Source organism: Phalaenopsis equestris, unplaced genomic scaffold, assembly GCF_001263595.1.
Source record: "Phalaenopsis equestris unplaced genomic scaffold, ASM126359v1 Scaffold000428, whole genome shotgun sequence".
NCBI lineage: Eukaryota > Viridiplantae > Streptophyta > Magnoliopsida > Asparagales > Orchidaceae > Phalaenopsis > Phalaenopsis equestris.
In genome coordinates, this window is record NW_018164869.1 from 4,029,281 (window position 1) to 4,044,835 (window position 15,555).

General features: G+C 35.6%; 1 protein-coding gene across 4 annotated transcripts in view; it reads left to right on the forward strand.

The window, feature by feature from the left end:
- Window positions 1-4,047: 4,047 nt before the first annotated feature.
- Window positions 4,048-15,555, forward strand: part of LOC110027420 (THO complex subunit 4C-like) — a 29,860-nt gene continuing 18,352 nt past the window's right edge. For 2 of the 4 annotated variants that reach the window (XM_020728857.1, XM_020728860.1), the window contains exons 1-4: window positions 4,048-4,383; window positions 10,241-10,422; window positions 10,954-11,097; window positions 11,211-11,279. In XM_020728857.1, the coding sequence (XP_020584516.1) occupies window positions 10,243-10,422; window positions 10,954-11,097; window positions 11,211-11,279 (393 nt within the window). In that variant the 5' untranslated portion in view covers window positions 4,048-4,383; window positions 10,241-10,242. Of the gene's footprint in view, window positions 4,384-10,240; window positions 10,765-10,805; window positions 10,838-10,953; window positions 11,098-11,210; window positions 11,280-15,555 lie in introns of those variants that run through there. The other 2 variants (XM_020728861.1, XM_020728862.1) reach the window with 2 other exon arrangements.

Below are 15,555 nucleotides of genomic sequence, written 5' to 3' on the forward strand. Positions count from 1 at the left end.
AATTCAACACATGAATTTAGTAGCATTCCATAATGTGGTCACATCCATTGAACTCTGTGATGGGCAGAGTACTATAAATTAGATGTGATGTTTGTTGTTTTTGTCCCTAAGCTTGCTCCTCTTCATTTTATTTGCACCATCGGGTTGTGAGTGAGAAAAGCTTAGAAGATCTATAACAGAAAATTTGTCGTGTGAGTTGTGAGTGTCGACTCTGTTCGTTTAAGTTATGGCTGGAGGTATGTATGATCCTATCTCGTTTCCGCTAATCGATTTAAAAATTAATTTTGTAAATCGAATATGGTATTTAGAATCTTTTACAGACCAATGGTGGTCAAAGACTACTGGTGAGTGGTGATCGACTGCGGTTGGCGACCGCAAAAGTTGTAAGTGTTTGTCGGATCTTCAATGCAAAACATTGTACTTCGCCTCTTTCTCTTTTCAATCTTCCTCCACACCCGGGTCTTCATTCCCTTTCATGAAGAGGTAAAACTCTATTTATATAGTGTATGAGATGTCTCATAAAAACTAAATAAAAAATCCATACCACTTTATAAGATGAACAGGGAGATTTTCTTGATGAGCCGGAGTTATAAGGACATTTAAATGCCTTTAAGACATCATATTTAAGTGGTATTTATCTCATCGAATTAATCATATCGAAACACTAAATTTAATCATAAGTTTATCAAAATTTAAATCCATTTGACTTTCCAATTGGGCAACAAAAACTTTAAAAAAAATTTACGACTCAATTTGGTTCTTCTTTTTTCTCAGATTGGACCAGCTTTGTGTTTCTCATCGGGCTAGCTAGTTTTCATATAAGCTTCTTGAAATCAAATTTTTGGATGATTATTAATTGATGTTGCTCAAAAAATTGTCCTCATATTCATGTCATGCCTCAAGAATCATGTTAGATGATGAAAATTTGTTGATGATGTATCGATTACCCCATATTTTCAGATGAGACTAACTTTATCATTGAAACACACCAAAATCCAGAGTCCCCTCTCCAACTTTAGTATGTGGTTATATAAGTAAATAAATCTTAGCCCAGTTTGTGAATGACTCCTCTCTCTTTATAACAATCCCACATTCAACTCCATTGTCCTTCATATATAGTGGAGATTTTTTTTTAAATGGCAACAACTAGAGGAAATTGGACAAACGTGTTGCCGTGTTAGAGGGGTCTGAACAATTGGTTTGGTCAGCAATGTGTTGGTGGGTTTGTAAAATGCTTTGTAACTCCGCAACATTGGGTAGTACCGTGCACAGTGTTTCATTATTATGCAATGCTGGTCACTACTCGGCATGACTCTTCTTTACTCCCCAACGCTGGTCATTGTTGAATAAGGTGTTTTATTACTCTGCAATGTTGGACAATGTTAAGTAAGGTGCTTCGTTATTCTGTAATGCTGGACACTGTTTAACAAGCTACTTTGTTACTCCAATCATTGCATGTCCTACAATCAACAATGATTGATTCCATCTTAAGAGTACCTCATGCCCCCATCTTATTCTTAGTAGCAACAAAGTGTTGTTATCACCATTGGATAATATTAACATTTGCACAATATTGGCCACTCTTGACACTATTTTAAGTTGATTTCGACCACAATTGTAAGCAATATTCAATTTAAAAAAAGTCGAATTCTATTAAAAACACAGTTTTTTTTTTAAATAAAAGTTATGCTTAGATAATTATAAATTGTAGCAATCTGGGATTTTTTTTTTTACTTTTTAAATTTATTTGTTTGTTTTATGTTTTATTTTTGAAAAAAAAAATATATTTGAGATGATATAACATATATATATTTTTTTACCTCAAAACAAAATTTATATATTTTGATTGTTTTTAAAAAGCAAGTAAATTTGTTTTTAAAAATTAAAATATAAAAACATGAAAAAAATTATAAAATAAGTATATTTTAAAACTTAAAAAATAAAAAAATAAAAGCGAGTCAGAAAAGCTACATTCTAGGATGATTTAGATAGTTAACATTTAATTTCTATATTGCATATTTATGAGCTAAGTTTTAAGGCTTTGTTTGGGGCAATTTTAGCTTCTCAGCTTTTCAGATGCAGCTTAGCTACCCCATGAAGTTGCTGCGGGAAAACTGAATAGTTGTTTGTTGCAGTTGTGTGAAAACAACTACGTGACAACTATTTTTAGACAAATGACAATTATACCACTGTTTAGTAATACTATTTCTAACGATGCTGTGACAACCATATATTTAATACTTTAGAAGCAAAAATTCGCTTCAAAATAGCACATGGAGTGAAGATGCTTAAAAATTAAAATAACTAAACAAGGAAATTGATTTATACTATTTGCAGATGACATAATTTGATAGACATTACATCTTTTGAAGCAAATAAATAGAAAAAGATTGAAACAATAGGAGCTTAGAACAAATGAAATAAACAACAAGTACATGATACATGATTTTAGCATATACAAAGTTGTACAAATATCAATCATTAATGGTGGAAAATCAAGTGAAACATAAACATTATAGGTTTAAGCACATGATGTAATGCTGCATGACCTAAAATTACCTATATCAACCTTTTTGTATCATAAACAAAAGTCAAGGTAGACTTCTAATTATGGGCAAAATTCATGATGTAAATTTACAATTAAAATGACACCAAACTACGTAAATAATTCGATAGCAATATATACAAATTTACAATTAAAATGACACCAAACTACGTAAATAATTCGATAGCAATATATTATAATATTATATATATTTGTCACATTCTCAAAAACCAATAAGCTATAAAATAACCATAAGATGAAGCAAGAATGAAACTACCAACATGGAAGGGAATTCCATCCAAACTTCCGAAGAGATTGTTGATGCACATAATGCTCATAACCAGACGGTAAATTATACATTAAGTATAGATTACAACTAAATAAAAACAATGCTAAATATTACAATTTAACATAAATAATAATTCAAAATGAAATGCAATAGCAAGATGTTTCATATAAATTTTAAACACTCAGATTTGGAGTAAAATATAAGATAGAATTTTTTTAAACTGAAAGAGAACAAATCCTTTTTTTTACAATGATTTTAAAATGAGAATACACTCCGTAAGAATCAAAAAGTTGAAATGGAGATAAAGATATTCACATAAACACTTATAAACATATTCTAATTATGTTTTTCCAAAAAAAATCTAAATTTATTGTTTCAATTTCTTAACAATCTTTTTTCTTATGATAATCGATTAAAATTTTTTTCCCTCCCTTTCTGGCAAATGCACATCAGAAATAAACGATTAACTCAACAACTGATGCTAAACCTTCATATCTCGTAAGTTTAATGTCATTATCTAACATTCAGAATAGAAAAAAAAAACACTATTCCAGATAATCAACAACAAATTGGTATTTAATGAAACACATAAGACATCATCTATTTTCTCTACCGCACATGACTTATTTCATTAGGCGTTGCAGAGTGAAAGGAGATAAAAGAAACAATGCTAAATAAAATAATTTTTGACTTTATATCAGCTCTATACAACCTTCTTCTTATATGGCAGAATAATTTCACCCTTCAGAACATAAATCTCCATGAGCTCAGATAGCGGACCGAACTTCTTCCAGAACTTCTCCACCTAGTCGTCATCAACAGAGCAACGATGAGGTGTTGAATGAACAAATGAGCGATGAGGGTATTGCGTAATAACACAAGCCTCGAACGCTGGCCATGGGTCCGACCCTCGGCCCGCGTATAATAAAAAAACGCCGGACGCTGCGGCCTGTAGGTTATCCCAAATAGGCGAAAGTCGTGGCCCGACACCACCCTGCGGAATGGAAGCAGCCCCCAACGCACCCTCATACATGCCATTTTAGTTATGCATAAAAACGGTGCAATATACTTCTTACGAAATAAAGTAGCGGTATTTTATTTTTTTCAGAAAAATTTGAGTGAAGCGAAGGTACCAAATAAAATTTATATGTTAGAATGTAAATATGTATGAAATTGGTGGTATGTATGTAAATTCCCCTTAATTATATGAATTAGCAGGCCGAGACTTCCCGATGGTCTCGCCGCCTCATTTGTTAGAACCCGCCTGCCCCGCCTTGTTCCTTGCTTTCTGGCTCAAAACTTTTGCCCCCTTCTAAAACCCTAGCTGGATTCATCCCCTCTTTCTTGCAGATCTCATCCTTGTAGAATGAATATATGTGGAAGAATTACCAGCGTTGATCCCTACCTCTCTTTCTTCTCATAAGGATTTCGCCGCCTCATTCCTTTTGGGATCTCTTTAGTACAGTCTATTATTATCCTCCCTTCCTCGCTCAGTGGCCTTGTTTTTGTACATTTCCGGGCTTGGTGTGGAAACCTTCTACTCGAACAGGTTATTATTCTCTTATTATTTTTCGATGGCGGTTTTATACCGTTTCATTTGTGTTTGATGCTCTTTTATTCTCGAGGTCGAAATTTTAAACCTGATTTTCTTGGGTTCTGTACCGAAATTAATATGTTTTCAGTTGATGTTTTAATGGATGATGATAGTTGCATCAACAATTAGTTTTTTTTTTTTTTGGTCCACTAGGGTTTTATGAAAGATAAGACGTTAATTAGTACTTTTGTATCGTGGTGGTTTTTCTGAAGCATGCTACGTTTTCGTCCGCACATATTTTTTTTTCTTTTGCTAGAGTTCAGCGTTCTAAAGACGCGAGTTAGTTTTTTCGATCAAGATCATGTATTATAGCCTCAAATCTGTATTCTTGTTTTCTTTCATGTTTGAAAGAGTATTTGGGGCTGAATCTCTATTTTATGGAGTATTAGAGGGGTAGAATTTCTAGAATTCTCAAGCTTCTTGAAGTCCCTAATGCTTCATGTTGCGGCCGTTATGACTTAAGTGTTTCAAACTGAGGTGGTGTATAACTTTAGGCTCCACTTGGGGCAGTTTATCTGTTGCGGCTGCATTTTAAAAATTACACCTCATCATTTAGAAAATGCGTTTGAGCATCCTATCCGAAAATGCAATTGATTTTTTACACTAAACGCTGAATGCTGGTCGAACCTCGCAGTCCGCTCTTTCAGATAAGCGACTTATTTGGATAAGTACAAGCTGCCCCAACCACACCCTTACTCTTCTCTGCGAACCATTAACACATTGCTACTATTAATTAGAATATCTTCTTTTAATTATTTTTTACATATAGTATAGTGGACATAGTAATTAGAGGACGGAAATTATATAGGGATTACCTGCTAGTGGAGAGGTTGATTAGTAAAACTACCTAGCTGTGTTAAGTTGTTCTTTTTGTCGCTTCTTGTTTTTCTTTTGCTTTCTCTTTGTTCTTCATTTCATCTAGCAGTACTAGAGAGAATTCGACTAGTAGCATGGAGGAAGAAAGGTAGGGATTGGCTATTTATGGAGATCAAATCCTAGAATCTTTATGGACCACAAAAGCTAATATGGTATAAAGCATCGATAAGCTCATTGCTGAGTTTTTCGATTTTGTTGAGTTTGTTAGTTTTTTTGCAGAAGTGCTAAAGGAGTTGTAAGGGTTCAAAGCAGAAAAACCACGCTTTCGACAACCATACTAGTATCCCTTGCTAGTTTCCCTTGTTTGAGGGACAGAGGGTGGAAATTGTGATAGAAAATCCAGGATATTTGGATTATGATGATGAAATTGATATGAGATGATTTTTCTGAATCTGATGGAGGCGAGCGGTATTTAGGGATGTAAACAAGTTGAGCTTGCTTTGTGTTTGGTTCAGTCGAAATTAGTTTTGTTCAAAATTGACGCGTGTTGAAATTGTTTGTGAACAATGTATTTTTGTTCAACTCACATATTGTTGTTCGTGTTCGTCTCGAAATCGGCTCATTTAAATTAATTAGAAAAGTAGTTGCAGGGTATTGGATTCAAACATACTTCATTCACATGCAATAAAAGATGCAGAACAAAATGATCACACAAACTATGGTGATTTAAACATAAGTATAAATGTTATATGTATGTATATATATATATATTCTATTGAAATACAAAATGATACATGAAGGTAGTATGAGAAGAGCCCAAAGGAGACACCCTACCATACGATACAAGTACAGTAATACCCAAAAAAAAAGAAGAAGATACAGATAGACTCAATAAAATGTAAAACAAATTTAAAACATGCAGAAAACAAGTAGCTAAGGACGAGCCAGTTTTGTCTTGCCTATTTCTCTAGTTTTAGGAGCGGAAGCAGATAACAAGCTTTGAAGAGTCGTGCCGTTGGCAGGAGTTACGAAAGTATCATCCATTAAGTTTCCAACTTGGAGTAAGCCCCCAGCCTTCTTCCGCCTAGAAGTGTAAACCTGCCATTCTTCATCGGAAGACCGGGTCATGTGATCCTCAATCTGATTTGATGTTAGCACCGCAGTAGGAGGAAAAACAGTCGTTGCCACTACAATATGTTCCAATGTATGTGAAGTGTGTGTTGTTACCTTTGCACTTGATGCTATCTGAATAGGAGCTGCGGAACTATCCTGATTTTCAGTTCGAACATTATATGTTGTAGTATGGGAACATTATATGTTGTAGTATGTGTAGTATGGTCAGGAGAAGGGATCCCAGGGGCAAACACCAACTACTGCCTTGTGGTGATTCCTTCCTTAGATTGCCTGTCATCAGGTTTGCTCGGAGCACGTTCAGGCACATGGGGTGCACTAATAGTGTGCTCCTGCTTTTGATTATTGGTTCTCAACTATGGGTGAAATCTGAAAAATTTCTCCCGTGAGTGTCCAAACATCTTGCAGTAGTATGGTTTTTGTTATATAATGATTTTTGCCAATATCTCGTTCAATCAAAATCCTTGCAATAGAGGGTCTTGAGAAATGAACTGTAGGTAAGTCTACCTGCAAAGGTTTTTCAAGGATAATACCAATTGCATATAAGATAAGTAGGTCAAAGAAATGAAGTTTGAGTTCAGGTAATGAGAACCATATAGGTGCAATTGAGGGTTCTTGACTGAGATCAAAATTGGGGTCCATTTGAGCAATTTCATATGTTTGCCCTCAATTGTGATGAATTTATTTGAGAAAATTCTCGTGTAATCATTTTCTGTGCTCAGCTGTATCATAACATGCCTTACGTCAAAATGACCCATCTGCCAATCCCCAACCAGTTTGAAGTCTTCAAAAACCTTCTTGATGATCTTCATCTTAGGACAACCTAATTGAAACTTTCCAACTAGTGTAAATTTGTATTTCCTGTACGAGTTGAAATTTCAGCGTCAGAAAAGAAAATTGCTGGTTTGCCCGCCTTTTTCTCAACTTTTTTGATAAGATTGCAAGCTCCATTTCCCGCAACAGAATCATGGTAAATCTGCGGGAATACCGCACTATCTGCGAGGTGAAAAGAGGAGCTGCGTTTGTGAACCACTGTAACATAGGAGGGTTTGACGGGGTTATCACCGGCGAGGGCGACGGCGTAGGAAAGCTCTGAGGCCATTACAGCGACCAGTGCAAACAAAAAACGCAAAGCCCAAAAATAGGAGCGGCTCTGTCGCAGACAACGCAGGTGTCGACGCAGGCTGCTCTGTTGCAGAGGAGACGCAACAACGTGCGGCTCTATCGCAAAAGTCGCAGAGGAGACGCAACAACGGGCGGCTCTGTCGCAGAGGAGACGCAGCAGAAGCAGGAAGGTGTTGATCGGCTCACGAAACGCAAGAGAAGCAGGTGTCGAGCGACTCTGTCGCAGACGAGACGCAGGCAGAAGCTGTCGAGCGGCTCTGTCGCAGACGAGACACACAAATGCAAGCACGATCGCAGCTCTGCCGCTAGACAAGACGACGCGAAAGGGAGCAAACGACTCGAGCGCAAGTCGAAGCGAAAGATGCTAGGGTTCGCCATGGGGCGGAACCCTAGCAGAGTGGAACGACGACATGTTCTCTCTCTCTCTCTCTGTATATATATGTATCTATATATACATGCATGCATACATGCATGCATACATCCATGCGTGTATACACGCATGGATGTATGCATGGATACATGCATGCATGTATCTATACATAGATATACACTTGCATGTATCTATATATACATGCATGCATACATGCATGCATACATCCATGCGTGTATACACGCATGGATGTATGCATGGATACATGCATGCATGTATCTATACATAGATATACACTTGCATGTATCTATATATACATGCATGCATACATGCATGCATACATCCATGCGTGTATACACCCATGGATGTATGCATGGATACATGCATGCACGTATCTATACATAGATATATACTTGCATGTATCTATATATACATACATGCATACATGCATGCGTACATCCATGCATGTATACACCCATGGATGTATGCATGGATACATGCATGCACGTATCTATACATAGATATATACTTGCATGTATCTATACATAGATATATACATACATTTTTGGGTTATTTTTGTGTCATTTTTTTTTAATGATTCATAGTACTTCTTTTGAAGAGCATATGCAACATTTTGCTAAGATCTCTGGAGTCCTTCACATTGATAACTTTGTATCTTATTGTATCAAAATGTGAGTTCGCAACCTTTTGTGTCGATTTTCTCGGTTTTATAGTTCCAAGAAGTGGAATTCAAACATATTTAAGGAAAGTTTCAGACATTCAAGAGTGACCACTACTATATTTTTAGATGTTCAAAGTTTTCATGGATTGGCAAATTTCAATTATCGTTTTATACAGGGTTTAGTGTGATAATGACTCTTAAGTGATTGCCTTAAATCCAAAACATTTCTTTGGTCTAAGGAACAACAACACAACATTGAGGCAATTAAAGCTGCACTTACCTCAGCTCCGGTGCTAGCCTCCCCAATTTTGATAAACTGTCCCTCATTTATACTGATGCTTATGAAATCTGGATTGGGGCGGTCCCCTCACAGGATGGTTATCCTATTGAGTTTTTAGTCGGAGGCTAAGTGAAATCAGCAACAGTGGAAGGTACGATTATTAATTATTTGCAGCGGTTCATGTTCTCAAGCTGTGTGAACACTACCTACGTAACCAAGATTTTTTATGCAGTGATCGTCAAGCTTTTCAGTTTCTCAGTTCACAAAAACCTATCAGCTAAGAGCATACTCGTTGGGTGCTATTTTTGTAGATTGCACCCTTGGTAACATGCTTCGTTGTTTGGTACGAGATCATTCAAAATAGTGGGAGCTTATTGCTCCATGCCAAATCGGCTTAAAAGTTTGTGTCCATTTATTATTGTTTATAACAAAATGCCTAATCACCCCATCGATGTAGTGGTCCCAAAATGCAAAAGTAAAGTAGTAATAGCAGCATGCATGGCGAAGATGCCACCAGATTATTGCAAGACGTGCATTTCAGGCTAATGAATTCTAATGCCCGGTACAAGCAACCAGTAGATCAACACCTACATTTTAAAATGTTTGAACGAGAAGATCTAGTCATGGTTAGATTGCACAAAGAATGATTCACTCCGGTAACTTATTCTGGGATGAGTGAGTCGAGAGTTCTTGAGCCCTCAAAAGCCTGGACCCTTTGCCGCAATGAAACAAATCAATGACTTACATCATGCACTTTCAATGTTTCAGTACATTCATGCATTCTTCAGATGAGTCAGTCGAGAGTTCTTGTGAAGCGGGGGAGACTTAATGCGGCGTATACTTCATTTTCCTTTGCGATCTATTAAACCATTACTTCGTGTTTGTATATCTTTTTTTAAATCATTTTTTGGATTTAGTATAGTGGACCTAGTAATTAGGGGACGGAGGGAAATATAAAATTGCTTTCTTGTGGAGAGGCAGAGGCCGATTTTAGTAAAACTACCTAGTGGAACTTGGTTGTTCTTCTTGTTGCTTCCTTTTTTTGATTGCCTGCCCTCTGTTTTCTGTTTCAGCTCTCACATCAAGAACTCTGGCACTAATATTGCTAGATTAATGCTAGAATATTTGATCCTTAGGTGTATTTTCAGTGCTAGAGCTTGTCATCAAGAGCTGTTTAACAACAATATTTTTTCATCTGATAACATGATTATATCTGTATTTTGCTGAATAAAAATGAACTGCACATTTGATCTCAGTTGCTCTTGATATTATCCTATTGTCTAATCAGATAAGTTGACTCTGCTTGTGATAGAAGTTTCTTCTTATTTAGCTCTCTTTCCATTCTTTTTAGCTTATGACTATTCATTGTCTTTATTTGCATTAAATATTTCTGATGATATTTTTTTAGATATGTCGTGGAATGGTTTAATTATGAGAAGAAGCTACAATGAAAGAGATAGAGGCCAGTTTCGAGGCAGGGGCCGTGGTTGGGACCAAAGACCAGGCGGCACCTTTGTTGGCAGGGGATTTAGGATGCTCCGACAAGGGCCTCTCAAAATTAATCGTTCATCTACATTTAAGATTGCAAAGGCAAGCCCACAACTATTGCTGTTTTTTGCACGTATTCAAGCTGCTACATAATTTAAGAAACTCAAAACGTGGAGGGATGGCACCTAAGCTCTTTTATGCTGGGCTGGTGTAGGAGATCTTGAGTTTTCATATATGTCAATTGTTTTGGATATAAAATGGGGGATCTGAAAGGGGGCTTCTTGTTAAGTGAGGAATTTCTCATTTCCTTCATTCTAACGCTGTTGTTGGTTGATGGAGTCATTTTGCTGAGGGGCTAGCAGGCTCATTTCTCAGAGGTGGAGCTGTCAACCATTGCTAGAAGGATGTTTGATTGAGGGAATTCACGTCCTCCACTTTCTATCTGTATGGTTTATTTGTTTATCGATGTTTTTCATAACTGTGGCTCGACATACTAGTACTCGTTGCACTTTTGCAGGTTTATAATAATTAAGTTGATCTAATGTGGTTTCTGAGTAAGATATTAAGTGTGTACTTACAATCTACGCATTTGGCTTTGCATTCATGAACATAAGCGTTCCTGTTTTTTATCAGTCTTTCAGCAGAACAAAGGATCTATTGTGGAGACATGATCTATTTGAGGATAGTATGGCTGCTGCTGGGCTGGGAGGAGCTGCAGGCGGAACAAAGTTATACATATCCAACTTGGATCATGGTGTATCCACTGAAGATGTGAAGGTTAGTTGGTTTGTAAATCAGGATTGTACTTGTGTGATGCTAAATATTTCGAGTTCTGTATCATTGAATGAATTTATTCTCACATCCTAAGATATGTTCTCATTGTAATTCAGGAATTGTTTTCTGAGTTTGGTGATCTAAAACATTCCGCAACTCATTATGACAGAAATGGACGCCCAAGTGTGAGTTCTGGTTTAACCTATAACTGACATGCATATTGTGCGATTGTTTCGCAGCCTATTTGCCAGTGCAGGTTCTTGAATATCACTAACTGAATTCTTAGAATTTACATCTATGAATGCTGATGCCTTAGTTGACAACCCTAGTTATCGCTGCAAAAATGGGCTTTTCATTTGTAGCTTTGTTTCAAACATTAATATAAATTTTTTTAAAAGTTATGGCTGTTATTGAATGCATTCCGTGTTATCTGCTGATTTTTGGAGTATACCAGCCTCAAATGGTTACTCAACTTTTTTTTGCTTACATTAAATTGTATTAACTTTCACCCATCTTTTGGACTTTGCTGCGGTTGTCAATTTCTAGTTCATGGGAGTCTATATATTAGGGGTTTGGGTAAAGTTTGATCTAGCATAAAGTATGCCGTATTCTTTATATTTTTGATCCGGGTGATCATTCAGTGTTTGCACTGACTGGAAGTTGAAGGGTCAAGGATTGCTGGAAAAAGAGGGAGATCTGTTTATTATTTCTTAGTTCACTAGGTTAGGGACAGAATTGTTGTTTTGATTCTATTTTACCTAGAGCTTGATTAGCTATTATGAACTCTGCTCTACTGGATGGAAAGCTGGAGCCAACATTGGGTTTGACAAGCAATTTTAATGCTTAAGTTACTAATATGGTAATCAGGGTAATTTTTTAATCGCAATACTGCATAGAATCTTAGTCCTGAAAACTTATTGCATCTCACAATTCTTAATCAAGCATGCTATTTAATTTGGTAATTGGTTTTTGTAAGAATATCATCATATTAAATACTTTTAATATTTCTTTAAGCTTAGTTTTGTTACGTTGGATGATTTAGGTTGCCTTATTACTGAATAGTGAGGTAGCTTTACATTTTAGAGCCAGATTCTTATGCTATTCCTTTTCGTTTATTTTTCACCTTTTGTGTTTGTGCGTTGACTGTAATGATTTCGACCACTTTGGTTCTCTAGGGACTCAAATGGAGTAATTCATGTGAATAGGCAATGTACTAAGGTTTGTGGTCAGTTATAGTTTCTGAATATTTTTATTTCAAGTGACGTAAGAAACAAATTGTGTCCTTATATTGATGTTTTGAGTTTGTGGAATGATGATTATGTCATAAATATTAAAGTAAAAAAAAGAATGTGATATGGGGGCAATTTTCATATTACCTTTTAGGCGCTTAGAAGTTAGAATGGTGTTAACAATGCTATTTTGAAATGAGAAATTTGGTAGTTCTTCTCTGTTAGAGATAATTGAGAACTAACATTTTCTAGTATTTTATGGTACATTTTTTGAAACATAAAGATGTAGCTTCATTTTAAAGTCACTTACCTTTATAGAATCAAATTTGGATGTAGACCATTATAATATTACTTCAAGCATTACCCATTCTTATCTGGTTGATAATTTCGCCCAAGCTCAAAATTTGATCACTTATTCATCAAAGCGCGCGTTTAACACACACACAGACATATATATATATATATATAAAAGGCAAAATTCATTGATAAAAAAAGAGAGGATATAAATGTTTTAGTGAGTGGGTACAACACATATATACATGCATATACATATAATGGTGAATATATTAAATATTATACCCTTATAAATACATTTGTATTAATTCAAAATTACAATATTGAATACATCATGTTTAGAGTACCTTGCTTTAATTTGACTTGATATCACTCATCCCTTGCCTTGTGGGGTTGAATTTTTCTAGTTTAACAGCTGAAATTGCTGCCTTGCCCCAACTCAGAAGAGCTTCTCATTTTAAAATAGATATTTGAGTTGTTTTTTTTTTTGTAATAGAATTTAAGAGTTTTGAAGGTAGAAACCATTGTACCCATCTTCACTTCAGAATTTTTTGTTCTTTTAATGTTGTAGTCGTGATAGTCAGCAAAATTGCTTTTATTTTCTTAAATCTTGAATATGACTGGACACTTGGATTTGGATTGAACCTGATTAATTGAGTTGTCTCAAACACAATGCTCGGGTAACTTGAGCTTGATTTGACTCTTTTACACCCCCACCTTCTATTATCATTTGCACATACACAAATAATAAATAATTAAGAACGTGAAATAGAAGAGGAATGAGAAGGAAAAAAAATCACATGTGCATCCATGAACGATTAGCTATTGGAATATTCTTGATAGTGGGGAGTACGAAGAGCATCTCTACACTTTTTTTTGGGGGCGCCCTCTTGTATAAATTGAGATTGCAAAACAAATAATAGGTTACATGTACCGGTATAAAACAAGTGAACCTGCAAAAAGAAAGAAAACAAAAGACAAAAGGTGAGGGTTTAGAAAAATCTCCAATAGACATATTTGTACCAAATGGGTAGATTGAGCTCAGTTAATACAACGATGTCTATGACAAGGCTCCATCCAAACTTGCCAAAAATGCAAAAAATGATCTTATTTGAGATTAGGTTGGTGAAAAACAAGGAGTATCTGTATATTAGGCATAAGAGCAAGGAGTTTTCGTTCATACCAAAGTGCAACCATAAGATGAATCTGCCAAAGCTATGGTACTAGTGAATGCCCATAAGATGGAAGCCGATTTAGCCCATAGTAAGTTCTGTGTATGTCGTCACAGCTCAAAACTTCAAAATAAGCAATGGGATCTGAAGAATCTATCCGGGGCAGAAAATGTTCGGTTGAATCATGAAACAACAACAACAATGACAGCGAAGCCTTAATCCCACTATGTGGTCTGCACAGAGAGAAAAGACAGTCAAAAGAGGAGTGGGAATGAGTTTCTTGATTTACCATTTAGAGCACACATTGTGATTCACATTCAGTCCTCTAGTGGCCAAACAATCTTTAGTTTTTAACCCATTATGAAGGATTTTCCAAGCAGTAGAAGCATTTAAGGCTATACCCTTTAAAACAAATCAGGTCACACCTGTTCGGTTTGTCACTGTTAATGTAGAAGACAATGTTGACATTATAGTTAGAAAGTTAGGTCTTTCCCTTCCAGAGATAAGAATGTTGATTATCTACAATTGGGATATTATTAATGGCTTAAAGACAGCTGGGAGAGATGTTGTGATTGCAAGGAAGTTCTCAAGTAGATTTAGCAGTGAATTGTCCCACACTAGCCAAGATAGGACACTTAAACCTAGTAAAGACTTGTTGACCGCATTTGGCATGGATAGTGGATCGATTCAACCAAGGATCACAGAAGGATTGTAAATTGCTAGCATTACAAACCTGAAAGGGCAACTTGTCCTTAAGTTTAATAGTAGTTTGACATAGAGTTTTCCATGATAAACTAGGTACGGCATACATTGGTCATCTTACATTTGACACATAAGTCATCCAGAGAGCATTGTCATAAAAATGTTGTTAATCAATGTCTTATTTCAAGTTCAAATTACAATGTGCGATATGTTTATACAGATAAATTGCATTTTGGTCTCTATATTTTACATCAAAGTTTTTATTGTCACTCCTTTGCATTCTCTTCATTTAATTTGCTTCTTTTCATTTTTTTATGTTATTATAAGTCATGTAGTGGTGCCCTATACTTGCTATCTAACGTGAGATTATAAATCTTCTTGTTTACTACTTTGGATTTTTCATGGATGTGTATTTTTCTAAAGACTTGTTAGATTTTGGACCTTCTTAGGTTGAGCTACATGTTGGTTTTGTGGTTGTAGAAAAAGTTTAGTGTACGGTGTGTCGGCATTTGATCTTGACTTTTAATTATGCTTATAGCGAGCCCGCCTTTTATGATCCACGCGAATCTAGTAAGAGTAAATCCGTGAATACACTCTAGAAGGCAGAGAATTTAATCCAGAAAAAATGGCTACATCATTTGGGATTAACAATCAAAGATAATCTGACTATAATACATATGGTTATATTTTCTTTTTTTTTTCTTACTATTTACAATGATATGGCTCGACAATAATGAAATGGATCGACAACAATATGTCTGAACCAAAGGGCAAATAAATCAACCAAAATTAACCACAAAAGAGTTGTCCAATGAAAATGAGTGCTAGACACTTTCAGCCACCCCATAAGCTATTCACCCCATTGTTTTCATTTGGCCATACCTTTTTTAAGTGTAGTTGGTGGATCCATTGATTCAAGGGTTATTGAGATGTTTTTTGGGATTTTATATATATTTAAAAAGCTGGATATGATTTTATTTTATTACACCATGTATCTACATGAAAATCTTTAAATAACCAAGATATATTTTTTTTCTACTTAGCATTTAGGCTGCTGTTGAGAT